Source organism: Aplidium turbinatum, chromosome 15 (assembly GCF_918807975.1).
Source record: "Aplidium turbinatum chromosome 15, kaAplTurb1.1, whole genome shotgun sequence".
In the NCBI taxonomy this organism is placed as follows: Eukaryota; Metazoa; Chordata; class Ascidiacea; order Aplousobranchia; family Polyclinidae; genus Aplidium; species Aplidium turbinatum.
In genome coordinates this window covers 15,159,162-15,184,000 of record NC_137486.1, presented here as the reverse complement: position 1 = coordinate 15,184,000, position 24,839 = coordinate 15,159,162, and the positions used below count along the sequence as shown (strand labels likewise).

General features: G+C 38.1%; 2 protein-coding genes across 2 annotated transcripts; both read left to right on the top strand.

Moving 5' to 3' along the window:
* The first annotated feature begins 222 nt into the window (after positions 1–222).
* LOC145784388 (uncharacterized) lies at positions 223–6,159 on the top strand. The gene is made up of 3 exons (XM_082596200.1): positions 223–419; positions 847–1,038; positions 2,967–6,159. The coding sequence occupies exons 1-3, from the start codon at positions 371–373 to the stop codon at positions 3,176–3,178; spliced, it is 453 nt and encodes a 150-aa protein (XP_082452326.1). The 5' UTR covers positions 223–370; the 3' UTR covers positions 3,179–6,159.
* A 6,451-nt stretch (positions 6,160–12,610) lies between these two features.
* On the top strand, positions 12,611–19,931 carry LOC145784382 (tetraspanin-6-like). Its single transcript, XM_082596191.1, has 4 exons — positions 12,611–12,940; positions 16,289–16,415; positions 17,074–17,227; positions 17,594–19,931. The coding sequence occupies exons 1-4, from the start codon at positions 12,821–12,823 to the stop codon at positions 18,003–18,005; spliced, it is 813 nt and encodes a 270-aa protein (XP_082452317.1). The 5' UTR covers positions 12,611–12,820; the 3' UTR covers positions 18,006–19,931.
* Positions 19,932–24,839: the final 4,908 nt, after the last annotated feature.

Below are 24,839 nucleotides of genomic sequence, written 5' to 3'. Positions count from 1 at the left end.
ATGTTGGCTCAGGGAATAATGACAAAGCATGTCGTTGGTGATCACTTCGGTGATCGGTCTTTACTTAGGTTCTTGTTTACCCTATTGTTGACATGGAAAGCTGCCGTCACAGCTGAAGGTTGTGCGTTAGCCTACCATACTTGGTTTATATGTGTAGCTTTTTATAACTTAGTTTACGTTTGCTTTTAATCACAGTCTCCTCGTTTCGTAGACGTGGAAAAGGGAGGAAATGCAAATATAGGATAGCCTGTGATAAACTTATGACTTTGTTAAACCTGTCTCTAACGATACAAACGACCTAATACTGCTAAGAAAGCTGGCTTCATACATCTACAAGTCACACGAAATTTAAAAGATATCATCCCTGCTTATGGAGAAAATCATGCTGAAAATCTTGTTTGTGTTGTTGGTGCTGAAGGGTAGGTAGTTATTTCTTAATTCAAACCCGGTTTTTCGAATATATTTTTTTAATGGACATAGTATGAACACGAAGGACCAGCTCAGTGGCCGAGTGGCTTCGCTTTCGGCTCTGGAGCTGGTAAATCTGAGATTGATTCCAGGTCGGGCAGGGTTAGATGGTAGCATGACCCGACCTGTTGCAGACTTTAAACAGGATACCGATTGTGTTCTTTCTTGCATGACGCAGTGAGAATAAGTCGAGTAATAATATGATGACATCTCAAACCTGATTTAAATTAAAAGTGAGCTTTGTCGCTAAAGGACCTTAGCTGTTGTAGAGCAACAATAAATAAAACCATAACATTATTATTATGAATACGAAGGTGGCTTATAGGTTGGCTGTATTGACATTTAAAAAGTGTAACGTCTAAAGGTAACTTTTTTCAGCTGAAGTTTTCGCTTTCAACAAAACCACTGGGGTAAGCCAACCAGTTTCGAATGTGGAGTTGAGAAGCAACGTCACGCAAAAAAAGCAACAAGAACAAAAGATTCCCACCATGTCCCCGTACAAGACTGGACACTCAACAGCCTTGTTATCGTCGACCTTTTCCCTTGATGCTAAAAATGTGCCAAATCCAGGTTAGATATTTCCTACGCATGTTCTGATTGCATTTTCTGGCTTGTACTTGACGATGGTTGGAGAGTAACGACTGTTTTTACACTTGCTTACCATCAGGGGTTCTAGTCTAGGCCAGAGGTCACCAAACTTTTTTCTCTGAGGGCCGGATTGCTGCGAGATTAACAGCTGCGGGCCGGATGCAGATTGCGAAACGATATGCCACTATTTAGAATCTCCATTGACTTGAATTGAGCACAATAAATAACAAAGTCAGCTGTGGAACAGCAAAGTTGTGATGAAAATTGAAAGGTTGCTGGAAAAGTTATCCCCTGCTGTGATATACTACAGGGCATCGTGCTCTTGAAAAAACATTACATCTTTCCAAATTTGGCCTAGGCCAGGGGTTCCCAAACTTTCTGTTCATCGGTACCCTTTGGTCAATTTATAGATTCGCTCGTGTATCTCCAAAATTTTCTCATATTTTTGGTTTTAAAAAGTTTAGATATTGCAACAAATTAACAGTAGAGCTGCATTAGAAGACTGCATACATGATATTTTGTACCAATCAAAGCACACAAAGTTATTCATAACAATGTAATCCAAGGTTAAACAAACACTACAATCAAATAATATATCGGCTGGATAAGCCCAGCAAACCTAGCTAATGTGATGGATGAGTCTGCTTTTTAGCAACAAGCTCATTAATACGAGGTGAAACATTAGCAACAGCACAACGAAGATCATGTTCAGGTGTTTTGAGCTGTGATCTGTTTTTTGATTTGATTCCAAACAGCACTGAAAATGTTGACTCACACAACCATGTTGATGGAAACAACAACAATGCATGAATACCAGATTTCGCAATCTTTTTGTACGACTTGCACATCTTAAACCAAAAATCACTTAAATTTCTCTCAGAGTACACATCGCGTGCAAAGCCATCATGTTGGAGTTCAATCAGTTCCTCTTGCATCCCTGTCCCAGCCTGCAGTGTCTGAGCGTTCGCGGTGAAAGGATTCCTAAGATATGCAACTTCGACTTCACCAAGACTTGGAAAATAGCCGTCAATTTCCTTTTCCAACTTCATAAGATGTTCAGTGACCAATTCCGAGAACCTTGTGATCACAAATTGGGGATTTTGACACAGAAATTCTGTTACAGTAGCTTACTAAACATGGAAAAGTTGCCATCGGAGCAAACATTTCCCCTTCACAACTGAAGTTTCGCCAGAAATGCTGGAAAGAATATCCTTATGCTTAATCTAATGTACCCCTTGAAAAGTCGAAATGTACCCCTAGGGGTACATGTACCCCAGTTTGGGAACCCCTGGCCTAGTCTGTCCCCATTTGTGGTGGCTTAATGATAAACAGCAACGTCACTCCTTTACAAAAAGTTTGGTAACTTTTTTTCCTTAACAATTGTAGTGCAGCTGTTATTTCCGCAGCACGTGAAGGGCCGGATGAAATCAGTTTGCGGGCCGGTTTCGGCCCACGGGCCGTAGTTTGGTGACCCCTGGTAGGCTCCAAAAAGGAGGAGCAAGTAAAACATAAACAAAAATGTAAAATCAGTGAATCTGAAGCGCATGACTTGTATAAAAGTAATTTGGTTATAAATAAAAAAAAACAAAAAACACAGAAATGATTGTCAAAAAACTTCTACCATAAACCACAACTTACACCAAGTCGAATAATCATACAACACGAAACAGTGAAAAAAAAAACAATAGAAAAAAGTGCATAGATTATTTTACTTGTTTTTGTATTAGGCTACTTATGGTAAGAAAATTTTGATCCAGAATCGAAAATAAAGATTCTTAAAAATAGTGACAAAAATTTTATGAACATCATTCATTGTAAATTTGCATGTTAATGACAAAAAAGTGATAAAATGTGACAGACGTGACAATCCAATATTTTCCTCTTGTCTTTTAAATTCTTTTTTGTCGCAGAGATTGGAATTTATGTGGTCGTGATATTCTTGGCTGTTGTGGGCCTCCTTGTGATCGGCTGGGTGATATTCCTCATTGTAAGACAACGTAGACGTCGGCTGTATAGACAGCCAGCGAGAGATTCAAGGCTTCGCACTGACTCTGCGGCAAACACCAACTTTGATAATCCCATTCAGTTTCCTGCAGCCACGTATGGAAACGCAGTTATTTGACGAGACGAAAGCTTTCTTCAGTGACGTACACTTTTCCATTGCGTGAAGCTGTTGCGTGAGCGGACTTTTACAAGCAAGACTTCACTTTGCGTAATTGTATTTTTTGTACACTGACTCTCAAAACCTGTTAAAATCAATTGGTTTAGACGTGTTTTGATAGGCAAAAATTATTCGTCTTGTACTACAAACATATAAAGCCAAGTGACTTTACAGGATTCAAAATATTTACTTTAAACACGCATCAAAAACTACATCAACAAGGATATAACGAACGTTTTCAACACATTCATGTAGCGTCCTCACTTGGAATAATAATGACAAAGTTTAGCTACATTCAGAAAGCAATTACAGTTAAATTTTGTCATTTGTTATTATCATTATTGTTGACTGTTGAGGACACTATGCATGTCAAAAACGTTTGTTAAATCTTTGTCAATGTATTTTTTCTGCGTGCTTACAATAAATACGTCGAGTCTTGGAATGTTACTTGGCTTTATAAGCTTGTAGGTGTTGTTGTGTTCTGGGTCTTAGACCCATGTTTGTAGGGCTGGATTTAAGTAAGTAATTGCTTATCACTTACTTGAAAACCTTTACTTGTTACTTACTTAAGTAATTCTCAATTATTTGAAAATTTGAAGTAGGCCTACACTACAGTAATATCAAACACCTAGAAAAAAATGTAATTAATCTGTCACTTGCACTTTTGTGTCTTTTGTCACTTTTGTGTAGTTCTTGCCTCCAGGGAGAGCACAGGGAAATTAAGCAAGCAATTGCACACCTTGTTATGGATTTGGTAACCTTGGTATGGATTTGAAGGGTCAGAGTTCCTCATGATTTGGCACAGAGACTTGACATCATTGAAGTAAGAGTAAAAGTCCTTTGCCAGAGAGACGTTACAACTTTGAAAAATGAGGTGTTTGAATACATCCTCAAAAATTTCATGAAAGGGAAAGGGCCCATATCAATAGAATTGCTCGCTAAAGTAACAATGAGAATCAAAGCAAGGATAAATGGGAGAATCTGTGGGTTTGCCATGTACTTGGAGGCTCCAGATCACTATGATCAGATGATGGATTCTTCCTTGATTTATCCTGAGAATAATGCTTTGGTCAAGATTGCTGAAGATATGCATCACACTTTAAGGGCGACATTTGAGCTGATAGAAGTTATCATGATCTCAACGAGGAACAACAGAGAAAAGGTGCAGAGCAGAAATATTGAATAATGTTTTGTCTGCAGGCTACAAATTCCCTTTGCATCCAGTTCGAGAAAACCTCTTGGCTCTCATAAAAAAGAGCTTTTACGAAGCCGAAGAGTGTTTCAAAGCCCTTGAAAGTTTAAAATCTTGCCACTTCCACGATTTTCTGTTAGACTGAGAGAAGCATCAGTAAAGCTAGAATATCTGTCTCTAAACTCAGGTTTTTTCATGGTTATAGTATGGTTGATTCATTGTGCTTTTCGAGAAGTCATTTCCAGAACCAGTGAAAGAAGTATACCTACAAGTCTACAACTGTAATTCAACTGGGTGACTGTAATGACTAGGGCCCTATCATCATAAAAGTACGGTATCATGCTGTGAACATTACAAATATGCATACACAGATACGCCTACTTCTACGGTAGGCGTTAGTTAGCCTGCACTGTTTATGGTCGAGTATATAGCAAAGTTTGTATGACTTAAATTACTTAAGTAATTTTTTTAATCTTTACTTATTGCTTTAAGTAAAACCTTTACTTAAACCCAGCCCTACATGTTTGTTCTGAATTTTATCATTTATAGCTTTGGGAGAGAAGTAATTTGACAATACCTTAAGCAGATGACTGACAATAACTTAATAGGATTGAATAGCATTATTTAAAACAAGTATAATGTACTAACAGAATAATAACTTAATAAATTCAAACGTTTTCGGCAAGAACTCTTTGGCCTCATCAGGAAATACCTAATACATCTAAACAAATAACTGTAAATAATGGTAATACTAAGTGACTCAACAAATAACTGCAATACGTACCGAGCTAAGTAAACACATAACTGAAGAACAGATGTCAAAAGTGTTAACGTTTGTATTTGTTTATAAAACTTAATATGTATTAGGTAGCCTATTTTTTGATGAGGGCAAAGAGTTCTTGCCGAAAACGTTTGAATTTATTATGTTGTTATTCTGTTAGTATATTGTATTTGTTTTGAATAATGCTATTCAATCCTAATAACTTATTGTCAGTCATCTGTTCATGGTATTTTATCATTTGTTGAAAACAATGATGTTTAAAGCATAGTGCCTAACTTTTACCGCTCACTTTTCCACGTACTGCAATGTGAGTATGCGATAGAATGTTTTACAGGATAATGACTACAACTTTCTGATGTTAGTTTCGGGCCAAATTCTCATTTCCCTTATGCTATAGTAGCCTACACAAATGACAATGATGAGTATGCCAATCAACACGGTTTTCATCTTAAAAATTAGAGTTAGCCTACAGCACCAATCCGTTGTTTTGTGACTGAGTCTTTGTTTTTATAATTTCTATTGTGTTGTTTTAAACTTTATGAATCGTTTTTTTTTTAAAGCAGTCCAGGGCCACCCATGCATTTGATCAAGAAATATGTTGTTTTTTGTACTTTATTTCAACAAGCATTGTTATTCATTGAAATTGCCAATTTTACTATTGACAAGCATGGTTAATGGTTATATTTATCGTTTCGCGGACATGTGAGTTTTGAAGCGAAACTCGTTGTTTGTTCTGTTTCAAAAGCTACTGCGATGATGCTGAAATTCATGAACAGAAATCACAAACAGGAAGTTTTACGCTACCAGTATAAATAACTTTAGCGAAAAAAAAGCCATTTGAAGTTGTAGGCCTATGTTGCAAAATTCTTGCAATATAAATTATTACCTCATTAATATCATCTTAGCATTTTTCAACTTCAGCAATAGGCTACGTTTTGGAAGGAAATACAACTACGAACACATGAAGTCGCCGCGCTGTCCAAATCTATAAAATGATAAACAGTTTCCAACGCCCTAGTTCAGATTATATTTATTTAAATGAGCAACTGAAGGTGTAGCTTTACTTTATTGTGTCATAGGCCTACCAGTAGCATTAGGAATTTAGTTTTGTTGAATTAGACCTAAACTTGCCTTTTCTATTTCAACATTTGTTGATGTCAAAACAGCGTCTATACCGGTTGGCTTGGATGAGTGACAGCACAAACGCCACTTAGATTTTGATATTTGACTTCCAAGTTCATCGCTACGATTTTAGTTGCTTCCCATCCATAAAAATATCGAAGCTTGTAGAATCGTGTAGCCTGAGTACTAATACAAGACGTAGGCTGTGTATAAAATATAAACCAATGATTCTGAACCTTTATAAAGTCACTAACTCTTTTTCAAAGTCACTGACCTTTTTTTAAAGTTGCTTTCCAACCATGCAAACCTGGTTAAACTCCCAGCTTATGCTGGATGTTGATAGCCTAAATGCCGCTCACCTCCACCCAGGGAGTAATAAACTTGGAGGGCGTAGTTGCTGAAGTAAAAGCGGCCGAGAGAAAAGAACTGGCCACCCTAATCTCGTTAGAGCCGGAGGTTTAGTATAATGAGAATTTTATCTTCTTATCCCCCATGCTTAGATTCAAGTATGGGACTTACCTACTCAAAAAACGACTATGTACAAAAGCATTGAAGCCTAGCACTTGACACTGAAAGACTTCACTCGTCAATACGCTTAACCTTTGGAGAATACAGTAGCCTACCCTACACTGACCTGCGTCTCCTGTAGACCAGTGGTTCTTAACCAGCGAGGCACGCTCCCCTAGGAAGGCGTCCACCATTTCCCATGGGGGGCGCGAGCTTTACGACGATATTTGATCATTTTGCATTGTGCAGTGATTTCAATGCCCTGTAGCCTACTATTTTTGATCATGGAAATCACTAGCAGGGCTACTTTACAGACGGAGCTCTTGCTGCGCTTGCTCTGCAATTTGACTTTGTTTATACAAATAAAATTAATCAAGTGTTATTAGGCCTACTCCTTGTGTCACTTATCGCGAAGCCTTAGCAATTAGCATACAAAACTTTGCTTCTAGTGAAGCAATAGAGCGTTCTAAACTTAAAATCAGTCGCCTTTGCAAAAGCTGGGGGCTTTGTAAAAGCCGAAAATATTTTCAGTCGTCTTTTCAACCTTCTGTATAAAAATATGCAATCTTATCGTAGAAGCTGGCTTTTCCATGTGAATGGTTGTCCCAGGGATATCTATAACTACGGGATTGGAAACTCTGTGGAACTGAAAACACTTTATACACCAGTAAGGTCAGTGTTCTTTGCGTCGCTGTGATAAAGGTTTACATAAGTTGACCTTAAAAAATAGCAAGTCAAGCCATGGCTGGATTTAGCTGATGGGGGGCCCGGGGCACTTTTAAATCGGGGGGCCCCGTGCAAAAAAAATTTTTGCGCCTACGGCGCGAAAACCCACCTCTACGTCTACAGTAGCATTAATCCAGTACTGCACAGCATTTTTCAGAAACTTTAAAGGCTGAAAGAAAGAAAAAATAACACAAAATCACATTTTTTTCACGTAGGGGGCCCTTCAAAAGTCGGGGGGCCCGGGCACCTGCACCCTCTGCCCCCCCCCCCTTAAACCCGGGCCTGAGTCAAGCAAGCAAGTATTTTCGTAAAATACTGACTTCTATAACGCATCATTTCATGAAAAAACCTTACTTTTATTACGTTTTTCGCTCTCATAATAGCTTGTTGATGAGTCTTTGTGACGTCAGCCGCAATTTAATTTAAATCTAAGCGGCATCAGGGATTGCTTACATTTATAACACTGAAGATAAAGACAGTATAGTTTTCGAAACGTTTGTTTGCTGAACATGAGTTTGGTATCTACATTTTGGGCTCTTTATTTTTTGATTAGATTAACCAGGCGTTCCAACCATTTTGCTCCTATGTTTGTATTCCACTTATGCAATCCTGTCGTATTTCGTTTGCTGCTAAATAATTTCAAAACCGAGTAGCCTATCAGTTTTAGTTCTTATGACATCTTAAACGTAGCCTATTGATTTCGTACTGGGTTGGTTTGTGAATAAGTTTATCATAAAAGCCTACGACAACACATCATTGTCGAACACTCCTCATTAACTTCTGATCCAGTTTGCAATGCGCAAAATGCTAAAGAACAACAGGGAAATTTTGGATTCTTTGCATTCATTTCGTTTTTGGATTCGTGGTTTTAAACTTTTATACATCAAATAAGTTTTGATGTGAGTGTAGCCTACATTTTTTATTGTTATTGCGAAATTGAATTTTATACGTTCTTTAGTTGATACAAATAGTGTTTTATTTTAATCATTCTTCTGTAGTCATCGTCAAGCCCGCAACCAGGGGGGGGGGGCATTTGTCCCCCCGAAAGTTTTTGAAAAAAATTTAAGCGTTCTATGCAGTATGAAATGTACTATGAAAAGACGTACGTCGTACACGTACAGCCATACTGTAGAGTGTAGACTATCGAAACCGAAAGTAGGCTACGCTGGTTGGAAGCCATGCTAACGATTTTGTTCGATAAATTAGGCTGGCATCCTCATTATCTGTTTCGTTAGCGTATACATAATGTCAGCATCCATCATCACCATAAAAAACGTTTAAAAACAACTAAATAATTCCAGATCAAAAGCAGCTGCGACAGCGTGGTGAATAAGCTACTCAGTTGGGCTTAGGCATTTGTAAATATTTGTATTATCGTAATTTTCTTTCTTGGGTAGTCATAGCTAAATGAGAAAAGGTTACAAAGGCCAGTTTCCTTTAATGCTGTACTAAACAAAAACGTGATTGACATAAGTTATGACCACTGAACCGTAACATGGTAGTGCCACACAGGCGCGAGTCTAAGAGTTTTTTTCGGGGGGGGCCAAAAAATTTGAAAATCAATTAAAAAGAAAGAAAAAGCTAAACAGATGTGAACAATGATACTACGACATATACGATATGCTAGAAAATAGACATTAAAACAACCATTTTCATCAATTGTGATGCCGAGGGACTAATATCAGCTGTTTAGAAGCATATCAAACCATTTGATGCGGAAACATACAATTTTTCACAAAATTTCGGGGGGGCCCGGGCCCCCTGGGCCCCCCCATAAATCCGCGCCTGGTGCCACACACTCTTGTCCCTTATCAATGGGCGTGGACATTAACATAAAAATGTCACAATGCATCATTTTAATGTTTGTTCTTTGATAAAAATTAAATGCTCCCCCCCCGAAAATATTTGCTGGTTGCGGGCCTGGTCATCGTAATATGTTGACTGATGTATAGCACTGAAAAGAGTGTCCAATCCCGTAGCTATAGATATCCCTGGGTTGTCCAAAGAAACAGAGTCTCCCATAAGACAGCAGTTGTGAACTGAGCAAGCGACAACTGAGCCAGCAACATTTCAGCAAGTACCGTAGCTGAAGTTGGTAAATGATGAAACTGAGTAAGCCGAAACTTGATTTGTCACATGTCAGAAAACTCAGTCAAGCAACCGATCGATAACCAAGCAAGTCTGACCTGAGATGTAAATCTCATTTGCTGACTTGACAGCAGCTGAAATGTAGGCTTAATTGCTGAGTTGAAGCACTTGCTGAGTTGTTGCATGCCGCGTGGTTTGACGACCAAATAAACATGCTAATTAGAACTTCCATGTTCAAACACTACTTATAGAAGAATCGAAGTGAAAACCACGAAATAATTTCCAGATATAAAGGAAAACCTGAAAATTTAGAAGCACAAGAATATTTTTGCCTTGAAGTTTGACCCCACAGCCAAGTAGCCTAAGACTTGAAATATAATTCAAAATTATCTTTCAATTTACACACTTGGCTCAACTCAATCCATTCAAACACTAATAGTGCTCGGATCCGTACATCTTTGTAAAGCTGCATTTTCTGCTGTAGTTGCTGTCAAGAACAAGGGCAGCCTGAGAGTTATAAAGACTAAAGTTACATTGCGCAATTTCTGATGTTAATCCTCGCATTAAAATTATAGTTGTTAAGAACCAGTTTCAAGTAGCCTATCTCATAACCTACTGTGATGAACCAAAATAAAATTGGTTTTGGCGTTACACTTGTTCAAACTGGGGAGGGGGGGGCACAAAGCATGTGGTCATTGCTAAAGAGAGGCGTGTCAGAAAAATGGTTAAGAACCACTGCTGTAGACTATAAAAATTTGTCATATAACTTAGGCTACGTTTTGTGGACTGAGAACATCAAAACTTAAAACCAGTTTAATTTACCGGTACTTTATGTAGGCTACTGCATTTCTATTCTCTATATAGGCTATTGTAGCTATAGGCTGTTGTTGTTATACTTATAAGCGTAGTTCCGGCACATAATAAATATTCAATATAGCCTTCATAGGCTATTACTGTAAATTGTCGGCTACATGATAAATTGTTTCTAAAGTTATTGCAAACCACTTTTTGTCATTTTATTTCTTTTTTAGTTCTTACATCTTTAGCGGATAACGTTCTTAGGGAAGTCATCGGCCCCATCCTTGATTTCATTCTCTTAATTTTGCTTCTTGCCCACGGATACTCAAGAATTAAAGATGGGTACTGGCACTGCTACGGACAAAGAAGTTGCCGTTGTACGTCTGGTTGTATTTGAAAGCTGTGGAAACTGCATTAACACAAAAGCATTGTTGAAAATAATAACAACGTTATGGTTGTACAGTATTTATTGTTGCTCTACAACAGCTAAGGTCTTTTAGCGAAAAGAAACTTTTTATTTTATATCAAGTTTACGATGTCATCACATTATTACCCGACTTATTCTCACTGCGTGATGCAAGAAAAAACATAATCAGTAGGCTACCGTTTTTAAAGTCTTCGGTTTGACCCGAACTGGAATCGATTTCAGTTCTACAGGCACCAAAGCCGAAGGCGAAACTACTCGGCCACTGAGCTGGTTCATTATTGAAAAAAACATTGTTACCATCCGAGACAGCAAAATCCGCTTTTTTTACGTTGATTCAATGTCTGCAGACGTTAAATGCAAAATGACGGATTTTGCTGTCTGGCATCAGACCAGGGGAGCCAAAAGCATGTGTTCGAAATCAAGCAATCACAGCTTTTGACCTGAAATTAAAGCGTGCATCATTTGCCTACCAGCCTACGATGCTTGCTTTTCTATAATTTATAATTGAATAGTTATTATTGCCAAACCAATCTTTTGTTGTACCAAAAAAGTGTAGTCTACTTTTCAAAAAAATAACATTAATGGTATGTTTACTGTCGCTATACAACCGCTTGAGCACTTTTACCATTGCTTTTTTAGTTCTGTATTATATTTACGCTGTGACCGCATAAGCTCCCCGATTCGTTTTCTTTACACCAGAGAAAAATCGATCCATAGCCCAACCAAGATCCGATTTGGAATATGCAATCAAAAAGGTTTTCCGGAGGGGGTAGGGCAGGCATTGTCACCACACTTTAAAAGCTTCAGCAAGAAGCATCACCAGAGCCAAGAATATGAAAAAGGCTAAATTTGTGAAAACTCCGGACATGCTACATTGAAAACTAAACCTTGAGCTTAGACCGCCATGTTCTGTTTTCTCAAACTCGGATGCCATTCAAATAAAATTATCCATCAGTGAATCAATGTATTGATAGCGCATCTTAAAAAACCCCTACTATTTCTGGATAACATTTTTGATCAATAAGTATGCAAGATCATGGTTTTCTTCATTATCAATTTATTATCATTAGATCTTCCAGTATAAAGCGATTACGTGTTGCTTGCGATGATTGTTTCAGAATATTGCACAATTTGCCACGTTATGTCAGTGCCCGTGAATATCAAATTATAAATAATACAACAACATTTGGTGCTTTGTTAGGAAAAAACATGTTTTTGTTTATTAACCGTTGTATTCACTCTTCAAATCGCTTCATATTAGATCTGATTTCATTCGATTGTTTTTATCGTTCTGAATACTTTCAATTCTTCCAACGCTCATTGTATTTGTAACGGTAGATGTTCAGTGGTTTCTTAAACTAACGACATCAAAAGTGGCTTTTTGTACAGTGCAGTTTGTATTATTTCGTTGCTTTGGATATGGACAGCTTTGTCTGATGCAAACAAATAATAATAATAATAATATAAATATTCATATGATTCAAGGCTGCGGTGTATTTTTTACTATTGATGTTTATAACATCTGACATCTTAAAAAAAAAAGAAGGCATCTAATGAGACCACTGTGTTGAATGTTTTAATAAAACAAAAAGATTAAAAGAAGTTCTTTTCTTTATTGAATAATAAATTTTATTGTTTTTTTTGTTTTTTTATTAAATACCAAGGTCTGAAGTCATTGAAAAATTACTCAACTACCCCTGAAGCCTTTTATTGAGCTTATTGTTTATCGTCAAACTTCTTTTTTCCTGGAAAGTCACCAAGCAAGTGGCGTCATGTACAAGTGCCTGGTGTTCAACCAACCATTCATTCAAGCGCTGCAGCCTTTGAAAGTGAAGTGAAAAAATTACGAGAAAATATCTGAAAAAGATTTCCACTGAAAACATTACATACTGAAGCTATTTAGACGAGTTCAAACTACATGTGTTGTGCAATTTATCCAGTATTTTGAATTTGATTTCTGTGATGGTGTCTTCTGCAAAGCCATATCGTGCTTTATCTTGTCTGAAGCTTTTTCTGACAATTTTTACCATATTTTTTCTCTGCACCGGCGTTCTTTTTATAGCCACTGGAATATATGGATTGGTAAGTGTGAGCAGACTATTGTGTTGTGATTAAATTAATTTAAGCATTTATTATGTGATTACTTGCGAAAACTTGCAAAGCAGTTAATAGAAAGTCGAAACAAGTCCAGCCTAACTTTGAGAACTTACTTGCGGGCTGATCTGCATTTAGTAGGTTTAATTTCTATTTCTATTGTTAGTATAAAGGTTTCAACATTAATTTTGACTGGTTTCAAGTGTGTTTCAATATTTTTTTCGAATTAAGTTTCGTAACAAGTGGTATTTATTCAATCCTCTCACCTCAAAAATAATAATATTTCGAAAGAAGCTTGTTTTTGATTTATTTGTTTATCGTTTTATTGCTAACCGCCTTCATGCATTAAAACTCATTTCAATTAGACCAAACATTAATCGTTTTAAACAGATCTCGGCCACCATGAACAGCCATAGTACTAACGCTTCTGACATTTCTTGCTGTACTGTAGACCTAATTTCAACATTAAAGGTACCGAGTGATAATAGTTTCTTTAGATTGGAGTACTAGTTTACCTTTACGCTATGTGCTTTTTTGAAAAGCTGTGAAAATCGTTTTGCTTGCAAGTAGGCATACAGTTAATTGAAGTAGCTTATGCTACTCTTTTACTTGGATTAAACTGCTGTTGACGGCAGAATGTTGAAAATAAAATAAAGGGTACCAGCATCTTACATAAGTAATGTTGGAAATAATGTAAGGAGCATGGCATCTTGCAGGCTAGACTTTTCTACGGATTGTCAGCTATATACTTCCAGCCCAGGCGGTATAATGTTACATTCGTATTCCAGTTTCTTTGTGCTTGGCTTGCTTTCATCATTGTTGTTTGCTTTGTTGCTCTTGTGACGTTTCGTTATGGTTGATGTGTATGGCATGTAAGATGTAAGCCCGTTTCATCAAAATGAAACATGAAAATTGGGCTTTAAATTCCGCTTCAACGCCGTCACTGCGTTGCGGGTTGCTGTTAAAACACCCTCGGGGTACAATCCGTGATTTAAGCACAACAAACTTTACAGTTGTGCAGATTTCACTGTGAGGCCTTGAAGACACTTCTTGTGATAAGTTATCAAGCTGATGCGCAGCCTGTGTAAAGTGCGCTTCTTCATATACAAATGACTGGTATAAGGTTACAACCCAATGCACTTGCGCGAGGTACACACACAGCCTACCCAGTGGCGAATCCAAGAGAGCGATTGTCCCCTCTAAAACAAAGAAAAATAACTTTATTTACAATGCATTTGCAAGGTAATTCTACTATAAGTTTATGTAATCTACAGTAATCCGACCTTGCAAATACACAGTAAATAAAGTGTAGACCAACACGTTATCGTGTTTTGTTGAAATTCCCCCTGTCCCCCTGTGGCTACTTTCTGGGTCAGCCCCTGAGCGTACAGCAACCTAAATATAGGTGATTCCAGCACTTGGCTTACCCATTTAAAGCTTGGAGTAGAATTAGTTACCACGCAATAATCTATCGATAAATGAAAAAAAGAATACTTTTCTTTTAAATTACAAACGTTCATTCTGAAGCTAGTGCAACAAAAAGCACAGAAGCCTATATTAGAGTCAAAAAAGTATTTTTTAAAACTCTTTCTCAAACATTTAGACCTAACAATTTGAAAATGGTCCAAGAACCAATGTGCGCATGCAGATTACTGATTTAAACTATAAAATCATTAATGAAACGCGTCGTTGTCGGTAAAAACAGTTTTTTTTTATATTTATTAAACGTTTGTAGATGTTGAAACAATGTAAAAGGGCCATATTTTGTTAGCCGAAAATGCTCTCATCTGGCTACGATACTGTTCTGATAAGCTATGAACAAACAAATGAATGAAGATTTACAAATTTGACAGGGTTGACTTGGGTCCAGGTTACCAGAGGAGTACGGATCCAAGATTTTTAAGATCCGGATCCGATCCTGTTTTTGGTTTTTGAGATTCAGGTCCGACCCTGTTTTTGCTTGATCCTGAAATTGTTGCTGCTCCATGCAGTTTACACCGCTTTTGCTAATCTACTTTTCCAAAAACTTGACCAGTTGAGATTAATTCGTTTGTAGGGCTGTTATGTTTCCTGTACTATTAACTTTGGTTTCGTTATGAAATCGAAACAAACATGAAGTCCACAAAACTCGCAGAATGCTGCAAGTGGTGTAAAATGCATGATAACTGACCTTTTTGGTTTTGAACATTTACCACTTATAAAAATATCATAAACTGTCAGGGCTTACAAGTGTTTGAAACTAACACAATGTTTCATTTTGACGCAAGTTCTTTTATCTTGTGTCAGTCTCGAAACAATACTTTCTTATAGGGGAAGTAGACCCAGTGGGCACTTAGTCGCCAGCCATTTAAAATCCGAGAAAAAACATACAGTTTTTCTCCGTTTTGCTAAGTTATCTTGCTCTCATTATTTGCTTAACTGCATTTCATTAATCTAACCGGATACATACCGCACATGTGTTTTCTGCAGTGGATTAACAAAGTAGAAAAAATTTTTATGCGCCCTGCAAAAACTGAAAGAATAATGCAATATTCTGGACTTGTACAGAAATCGAATTTGTGTACCGTACGTCTAATAAAAAACGTCATTGGGTGGAAAAACGCACAAAACGTGAACTGAAACAAGATAAATTTGTCACAATTATCCTCGTGGCAAGTTCCTCATACGCCCTACTATTTACTTTTTTGGACCTAAAATTTTACATTGTCAGTTTTGTTTGAAATTTTTGATCCAAACTATTGATTGAAGCTCCGATGTCCCGTTACCCCATTTTTTGTAGATCTGCTTCTGTTTTAGTGAAGATTTTAAAGTTTATTGTAGCTACAAATAAAATCGTGTGATTTCATTTTGTCTAAATAAATTCAAATGGGATACGCTTGGTAGCCTAAGACTAGACTTCATGTGCTTTGCCCCTCTATTAAATAATTCCTTAATCTAATGGGATTTCTTGTAGCTTCTACATTATCATCGGCCCTGCTTAAATAAAGCGTCGGCTAACGTGATCCTCCACAACGACCCAACGTCCCTTGTTCTTATTAAACTTACAAAATCCTGGTTTGTCGATGTTAAAAGATTCTTAAAAATTTCAAAACGTGGACGCCCTCAGTGCTTCTGATGAGGTAGCAGCAGCCCTATCATTACAGAATGCTCAATTTTGCGCTTGCGATGGATAGCTTCTACATAGATTATAATAAAATTTATTAAAAATATATTGGCAACATTGTTAACAATATCACTAATAAACTAATTACCTGGACAGGATTTTTGATAATTATATTGAATTGATACTAATTATTATTATTATAACATAACTCTTGATACGTACTATAATTGTAGGTAGCTTTACAATACTACTTTGAATTATCACCTGACTTGAATCTATCCTTAACACCAGCGATTCTTTGTGGAACCGGAGGATTGATTGTTATATCTGGACTCTTTGGAATACTGTCAACTTTCAAAAGTATGTTTTACTGTAAATGTGGCTAACTATAAACCAAGCAGTGAACTAAGTCACAATGTCACAAATACATTCCGTAGGCTACTGAAAATTTTAACTAGACATACGAAACGAGAAGTTTTACTTTTCTCCATTAAGCTACAGTGTTTCAAAAATGGTTACTTCCTAGTCTACCTAGTCTACAGTAGGCTACGCCGAACACCTCAAAGCCAAGCTTAGGCTACTTATTTTAAAACAACTGTTATAGCCAAATAGCCTATTTTCATGCGTTTGCAATGAGCTGTAAAGCTAAGCATAATACGCCTACTAATCTTCCGTTTATGAAATTAAAATCATCTTGTGGCTACATAAGGTGACACAGTAGCGTTTCCAGGAGGTACTTTTGGACTGGGTCTGGCATGATATTGGGCACTGTAACTTTTCCAAGAGGTTTAGGAGTTTGAATAAACCGCTGCGTATTCTAGGAATATGGTGCGTTTTTCTAAAAAGTGTCTTGGCTTGAGCTTCGAGGAACTCAATGTTACCGATCCCAAATTATCCTCTCAACGGCCCTGAGCTGACACCTCGTCAGCTTCTCGTGCTATTGCGATGGTCAGTTTAAGCCATTAGATCTTTTTGAATGTAACGTGTATTGACATTATCTGTTTTATTATGACACCAGATAACAAATGTCTTATAAACTGCTATACCTTCCTCCTTGGTTTTGTTTTTATCACTGAGTTGACCGGTGGAATTGCATCAATAATCTTCATGAACAAAATAGAGCACTCTTTCCAAACGGGCTTCTCAAACGCTTTAAAAAACTACAATCCAAGGTAAGTAGGCTACAGCAGAAACGAGTGTAGCCTACATAACTGTATTTAGTGCATCCAAAGACAGCAGCCTAGTCTAACTGTGTCTATATTTTTCCCAAAATTAACAATCATCGTAACAAGCTGTGCAGCATCACCAAAAACGCATCAAATTTGTTTCATGATTTTTCCGAGAGTAGGACCATAGGCTAACAAAACGCGTCTGTATCGCAGTTGTCCATAAATTTGTAACAACATTGCAGTGAAGGTTTAGGACTATTTTGTAACTCCACGTAGCCAATCCAACATTTAGGCCTATTTCTAAAATGCGACTTGCAGAACGTGTTCGGTGAAAAAATCCCAACATAGGCACTCGCTTTGATGTTTCAGAATTGAGAATTCCATCGATCATGCACAAAGTGACCTCCAATGTTGTGGAATAAAATCCTATACGGATTGGTTTGATACAAGGTGGGCGAACGAAACGCAGCAGTGTGGTAAAGCAAACAGCAGTAAAACACTTCCTTCTACTTGCTGCAAACAGGGAACAGAAGAAACAAGAGATAAGACGTCAACTTCGGTGCTATCAACTAACACATGCTACTGTGGAAGTATAGAAGAGGAACATTTTATCAATAAAGTCGGGTGCTTGCACGTGTTGTTTGGCGCAAGTGGTCAAACGCTGCATTATTTACTGGGAGCAACATTTGGTGTTGCCACAATACAATTGGTAGGAATAATTTTGGCTTTGTGCATCTACCGCAAATTACGCGAGATAAACACCGCGAGACTGCATTACTGATCATGGCCTATTGTTTGTGAAAAAACATTAGGCCTATCACTATTATTGCTGCCTTACTGCTGTAGGCCAACAAAAAATTCTTAACTGTCGTTAAACATTTATAAAATCGCAGTTTTAATTTGTTGGCGATGCAGTAAAGCGCACTTGTCGCAAAATATCTGGTTCATCAGATAAACAGTTATGTATACAAACACCTGAGTAGCCTACTTAACCGACTCAACAAAGAAAATCTTCTCAGGCCAAAGCGAGACCTGTGGGTCTCGAGAAAGTTAAAATTGTTTAGAAAATAACAAACCAAAAGATTTGTTACAATTAAACCAATGTCATGTTTGGAGGCATAGTCGTCACTGCAGTTTAGAACATCTTGGAGACCACGTAAACTAGAAAAACAACAAATACCATCAGCAAACATGCGATTAACACAAGCGTTGCATCTGGTTTGTACTTCGTTCAAGTTTAGAGACAATTTATAGATGTAAATAATAATAATCATGTTTTTACTGTATTTGCGCCCATGCGATGACATACAGTACACTGCAATCAGACGACAGGAAGTAGTGAAGTGACCAGTGGCGTAGCCAGGAATTTTGAAAGGGGAAGTTTTGACAGCGTGTTTGCCAAAAGCGGCACCCAGCGACGGGGGTCTGGGGACCTCCCCAAAAATTTTTGAAAAATTACTCTGAATTTGGTGCATTCTGAGAGCATTTTCAACTAAAGTGTGAGTATGAGTATTCCTGAAAATGGTGCTGTCCGGTGGCATAGCAAAAGGATATGATCATGTTTTCTTCGGCATTTTTTCGAAATGAAGCTAAGTCTCTATGTTTTCTTGTTGCTAATTCCTGGCTGAGATATTTGAATGTTTGGTATTGGCAAAACGCGCTCTTTTAATGCAGTTTCGTTTAAAATTAGGCAAACTTTGTTTTAGAGACATAGAGACTGAAAGCATCATTCTCAATATCGTGACGTCACACGCGTGCCAAAGGTTGTGACACGGTTGTGACCCCCAACCCCCCACCCTATGGCTACGCCACTGTAAGTGACACATAATTTTCAAGTTAACTGCTCCCCTTAGTTTGGCTTGCTATTAAGGGGACAATCCTGATGGAAATAATTCGTTTGTATTTAAAAAGCAGTAAATTTCATCACGATTCTGAATATGATAGAATTTTGACTCTATTCAATGTCTTTATGTGTCAAAACTTACAATGATTAATATGAGTAATCGTGTAATGTAGCTTGTGTTTTAATGCGTGTTTTTCAAATGCTGTTTTCTTCGAGTCATTTTTTGATGTTTTCAGCTATACCGTACTCAATTTACCACTACTGATTTATTTCTTGTCAGAATGGCATGAAATTTTGCAGGTAGGCTATTAGTCAATATATACTGAAATGATGGATGAGAGGATTTTTGCTACTTCTGTGTAATTTCACTAAAAATTTAAAAAAAATATATATATATATCAAAGTTATTCTGGTACATAAATTCAAAATTGATTTATTTTTTAAATATACACCTGTTGAAGAAAATCTCTCATCATTATAGTAGCCTAAGGGCAGGCCCGGATTTAAGGGGGGCAGAGGGTGCAGGTGCTCCGGCCCCCCTTCTGAAGGGCCCCCTACGTGGAAAAATGTGACTTTGTATTATTATTTTTCCTTTTCTTTAAGCCTTTGAAGTTTCTAAAAAATGCTGTGCAGTGCTGGATTAATGCTACTGTAGACGCAGAGGTGGTTTTTCGCGCCATCGGCGCAAAAGTTTTTTTGCACGGGGGTTCCCCGATCTAAAAGTGCCCGGCCCCCCCCCCATCAGCTAAATCCGGCCCTTCCTAAGGGATGGCGATAATGCCAGCAAAAAGTTAGGTCTCCTTTGAGACTTATTAAATTTCTTACTGGTAAAAATTTAAAAAAAAATGGAAAAACTTTTGCATTTCAAAAATTTGTGCTTGAGAAAAAATATATAGGCCTAGCCTTTAGTCGGCTGCGTAGCCGAGTTGTGAAAACGTCTGCACGATGTTCGAAGGACGTGTGTTCGATACCGCCCCAGAGCACGCCGTTGTATCTCGGCAAAAAACGCTTCATGGCAAGCCAAAATGGTTGGTTGGTTGGTTTTAAATTTTTATCCTCGGACCAACAAAGACTTGTTAGGATATTCCTGGTAGTTTCGCATACTTTGTAGAGGCTCTTGACGCAGGGCCGGTTACCAGTATTGTACGTTAACGCCGTCAATTTGACGGCGTCATTTGACGTGGTCAACTTTTTGTTGACGCTGAGGCTAGCGCCGTCAGTTTATCTTTAAGTTGACGAAAGTGTTAGCGCCGTCAACTATTTTTCCGATTTTAAGCGTCAAGCGCTATGCGTCATTTTTTGTTTTCATGGAAAATCTCGTTTTACAATGAGAGCTTCACAATTTGTTTGTTTGTTTTATTATCTTTATCCTGCATTGCGGGAAAGCGGACTTGAGCGCTATGCATCGGTCTACGCCTTCCGACGTACACCTGACCCACGCTGCAGCCGACTGCAATGTCTGTTTCCGGTTGTCTACTCTATTTATGACTTAAATTTGGTACTACCCATTACTCGATATCGATCACTGGGTAGAGGCAACTATCGTAAAGTTTCTTGCCCAGAGAAGCAACAGCAAGTGCGGGTGGCTGGAGTCGAACATGCAGGCTCTCGACTGCGAGCCCAACGCGCTAACCACTCGGCCACAGTGTATTCTGGCCAGCGCGGTTCATCCGAATTACTCGCTTTCGCGTTGGTTCTAATGGCTACCTGGAGTACAAGCTGAAGAAGCTCGCCAAATGGTGATCACTCATATCGTGAGCAGCATCGAGAACAAGAGATCAAGAGAGAAAGCGAAAAATCAATGAATGTCATCGCGGAAGTTGAAGATACTTTATTTCAAGAGCTTTATGCCCCTGAAATGAGCGATGTTGGTGCAGTGGACCTCGTTAAAAGATTTATATATGCTAAGCCATCACAGCACGCTTGATACAATGATCCCTTTCCAAGTAGGCCTAAACGTTTTCAAGACTTGTTTTTGAAATACAACACACCAGTAGCCTACCATTCAGCGCTGCTGTGGATTTGTGGAACGCATGTTTTCACTCGGAAAGGGTATTATGCGTCCCACACGCAGCAGCTTGTCAGACAAACGTTTTGAAAGACTTGTGTTTCTACAAGGAAATAACTAAGAAGCTAAGCAGCTAATTACAGAAGGCTACAGTCTCAAAACATAAAACCTGCTTTTTATTTATAGTCATTGTTAGCCTAAACTTAGGTGCAATACTTCTGTTTTGTGAGACCCTGGCTGAAATAGCACTACGGTACAAATTAGCGCTGACGCTGTCAATTTCTTTAAGAGCTGACGCAGTACTTTACGCCGTAAAGTTTTTAGGCAATTCGCGCTGACACCGTCAATTTATTTCATTGACGCGTAGGCTACAACACTGCCGGTTACCGACATTGGCAGAGTGAAGTTTTACGATTGTTGAAATGTTGTTGCCAGAGAATTATTCCATTCACTAGGTGCCGCTGAATGGAAAGCAGTCCTGAAAGGTAGGCACTTTAAAGTGCCTCTGACAGGTAAATAAATTCGCTAAATTTATCTAAGATACCAAAAAGATGACACTAACAAACTTCCCTGACCAGCAAATCGTAAAAAATATCAACAGGCTACTAAGTTACACGCTTGCAAACTTTCGTTGACATCGGCGAATCTGGCACTCATTCAATTGCGAAAATAAAAATGGCAACACCGCTGTGACGTCACAGTAAGCGGGAAGGATACATTCTTTCTCTGTGATGACTTGGTGAAGTATGGTACGGCTACTGCAAAACGTGAATGTGTGGGGCTCTGTTGGTCTAAAGCATGTGCAAATTAAGAATTACCGAAATGAAAAAGTGAACTTATTATAACTATCAGGTTTCGATCAAATAGGTTGAGTTTACTTTTATCAAACAGCATCTCAATTCAATTAAAATTGCAGTTTCATAGGGCTACAATTTTCATACTTTTTTATTTGTCCTAATCTGGCTATAGCCATTTGCAGTGTAACAACAGTATCTCACAAACAGCACCTTTAATTTATGGTTGAGGCAATGCCTACAAATTGCTGTTTATGTGGCATTGTCAGTGACAAAGACCGTGTGCTTTCTTTTCCCACTTTCCCACAAAACAAGCTACTGAGAAGAAAATGATTAAAATTTTCTTCAAGTGTTCGAAAGTGGGATGGGCCATACAAAACTAGTCGTATATGTTCACTTCACTGAAGATGATTTTGTTAATACCACTAAAGTAAAAATGCCTACAGGCATGTGTTGGAGTGTATACTACAAGGTGATGCTCTCGGAACCAACAATCGGATTGTGATGCCGTCATGCATTGTTTGGCGAATCCGAAACAATTTTCCAGTTCCAGATGGCCGTTACACAGGATTTCAATGGCCAACTGAAGGCACATTATGAGAGAGAGAGAGAACTTTTATTTATTTTTGAATAGTGATGATGAATTAAATATGAATAATGATTCGTACGATTTCTTCATTTTTCACTTAAAGTATACTTTAGGTTTTGTAGGAACGTATCCAGTACAGTTTTATTAAACTGCAAAAAACAATAAATCTTCGAAAAAAGCAACCGCTTGTACCAACTCCGACCAAACTGTGATCCACTAATTACATCTAGGAAGCGTTTGTTTCATCCGTTGAGAACGACGTCCACTTAGGATGACGTAATACCACCAAAGTCGTCCCAGAGCAGTGAAATATGGAGTTTCGCCTGTGGTGGCGCTGCGGAGCAGTCGTTTGATTAAATTACGCCCTAACCAGTCGAGCTACGAGGTTAAGATTAAAAAGTTCGCTAAGTATAATTCTGCGCTAGAAAATGCTTTAAAAAGTTACTATACTTGGATCCAACCTGTCAGGGGCACTTTAACTTCACCAACTCGTCGAAAAAGCGTACTCGCGATTCAGCTGATTTCAGTCATGTGACTCGACACGTGATATTCTGATCGAAAAACTTTGATACGAAGAAATTTAACTGAATACTTCGCCACAACCATTGTTGCCTAATGGTTAGGGCAGAGGAGTAGTAATTTCGATTTCGTGGGTTCGATTCCCACCCTCTGCTAATACTATTTTTTCTTCTGCAACTGAACTGAGTGCAAGAAGGATCTTAATGACTGCAATCAATGGAGTTTATAAGGAAAATTGTGACTAAAACACAAAGCAATTTCACATTGAAAAACAGGCACTCTTCGACGAGTGGGTAATAAAGTGCCTACCGTCCTGAAATGCGTTGCTGAAAGCGCACACCCAAGAGTCGAACCAGCGCTGCGGGATCTTGAGCCTGGCGCGTAACCACTGAGCTAACGGGGCGGACGACTCGAAGACTAGGCTATATTCCACTTCGTTGCTTCCTGTCGTCTGTTGTATCGCATCTGTGATCGCAGTGTAGTCTGGTAGGCACTTTAACAAGCAGATTTCTAATAATCCACGCGCGTATCCAATCCAACCACGAACCAATGAGATGCTACGTTATCTGTACGTTATCTACGTTATCTGCTATTGTGACCATTCCAGCATTCAGCCAGAGAATTAATAATTAAATGCAAAAATATAATTAATAATTACTTTGAACTTTGTTTGGTAATTACAGAAGAAAAAAGAGCTATAGCAGAGGTGGCAATCAACCCCACGTCATTGTAATGACTACTACCGCCCTAACCCAATGCGCCAAGCCAACCGATGGCAAAGCGATGATTTAATTTAGCTAGAATTTGCGTTTTTCCTTTATTCTTCACAAACGCAATCTTGATGACGTCATGAAAAGCGTAGCTTCTGATTGGTTCGTGCTGGATTGGATATCTGCATGTTAAAGTGCCTACCGTGTAGTCTACTCTAGTCTACATTGATTGATTGATTGACATTTTATTTGTTGCGAGTATAAACACACATATTCAACAAAATCGGATAAAACAAACGATAACGTAAAATGTGTTATGTGTGGATACTGCAACGGGTGGCTGCGAAGTGACCTGGAAGGTCTTCTAGTCGAGCAGCCACCCTCAACAAAAGAAAAAGTAACAAATTAAACATCAATGAAGCGAGGCAAAAGAATCTAAAACATAAATTTACGGTATAATTGCTTGAATGAACACAAAATACATCATGTAATATAAGTTCTACATAGTCCTGAAGATCATCATTGGTAAAATGATAGTAGTAAACTTTTATAAATTTTTTTAAATGAATTAGGTGATTTTTTTCTTATTTCCAATGGGATTGAATTCCAAATTTCCACTCCTGTATACTTGAAACTACGTTGAAGTATTGAAGATGAATATTGAGGAACATAAAAATTATCCTTGTCAATTGCATTTCTGGTATTGCGAGAAGCTACAGCAGTGTTGTACGCGTCATTGAAATAATTTGACGGCGTCAGCGCGAATTGCCTAAAAACTTTACGGCGTAAAGGACTGCGTAAGCTCTTAAAGAAATTGACGGCGTCAGCGCTAATTTCTAGCGCTATTTTTTGCCAGCGTCTCATAAAACGGAAATATTTCAACCAAGTTCAGGCTAACAATAGCTATAGTATAAATAAAGAGCAGGTATTATGTTTTGGGACTGTATTGTAATTAGCTGCTCAGCCTATTAGTTATTTCCTTGCAGAAAAACAAGCATTTCAAAACGTTTGTCTGACAATCTGCTGTGTTTAGGACGCATATTCAGGGGCGCCGGAGCGATTTTTGACTGGATGGGCAGGAGTATGAAAAAAGGGCACTTTTGTTGCTGAAAGGCCAATTTTTTTTGTAAGTTTTAAGATAAGATATAGCGA

What these genes read in the sequence shown, in the direction of transcription:
- LOC145784388 (XM_082596200.1), top strand. Translation starts at nt 371, where the DNA reads ATGGAGAAAATCATGCTGAAAATCTTGTTTGTGTTGTTGGTGCTGAAG. An exon ending in TGTGTTGTTGGTGCTGAAGG is followed by an intron (nt 420 to 846) that starts GTAGGTAGTTAT and finishes AACTTTTTTCAG; the next exon opens with CTGAAGTTTTCGCTTTCAAC. An exon ending in TAAAAATGTGCCAAATCCAG is followed by an intron (nt 1,039 to 2,966) that starts GTTAGATATTTC and finishes TTTTTGTCGCAG; the next exon opens with AGATTGGAATTTATGTGGTC.
- LOC145784382 (XM_082596191.1), top strand. Translation starts at nt 12,821, where the DNA reads ATGGTGTCTTCTGCAAAGCCATATCGTGCTTTATCTTGTCTGAAGCTT. An exon ending in AATACTGTCAACTTTCAAAA is followed by an intron (nt 16,416 to 17,073) that starts GTATGTTTTACT and finishes TTATGACACCAG; the next exon opens with ATAACAAATGTCTTATAAAC. An exon ending in TTAAAAAACTACAATCCAAG is followed by an intron (nt 17,228 to 17,593) that starts GTAAGTAGGCTA and finishes TTGATGTTTCAG; the next exon opens with AATTGAGAATTCCATCGATC.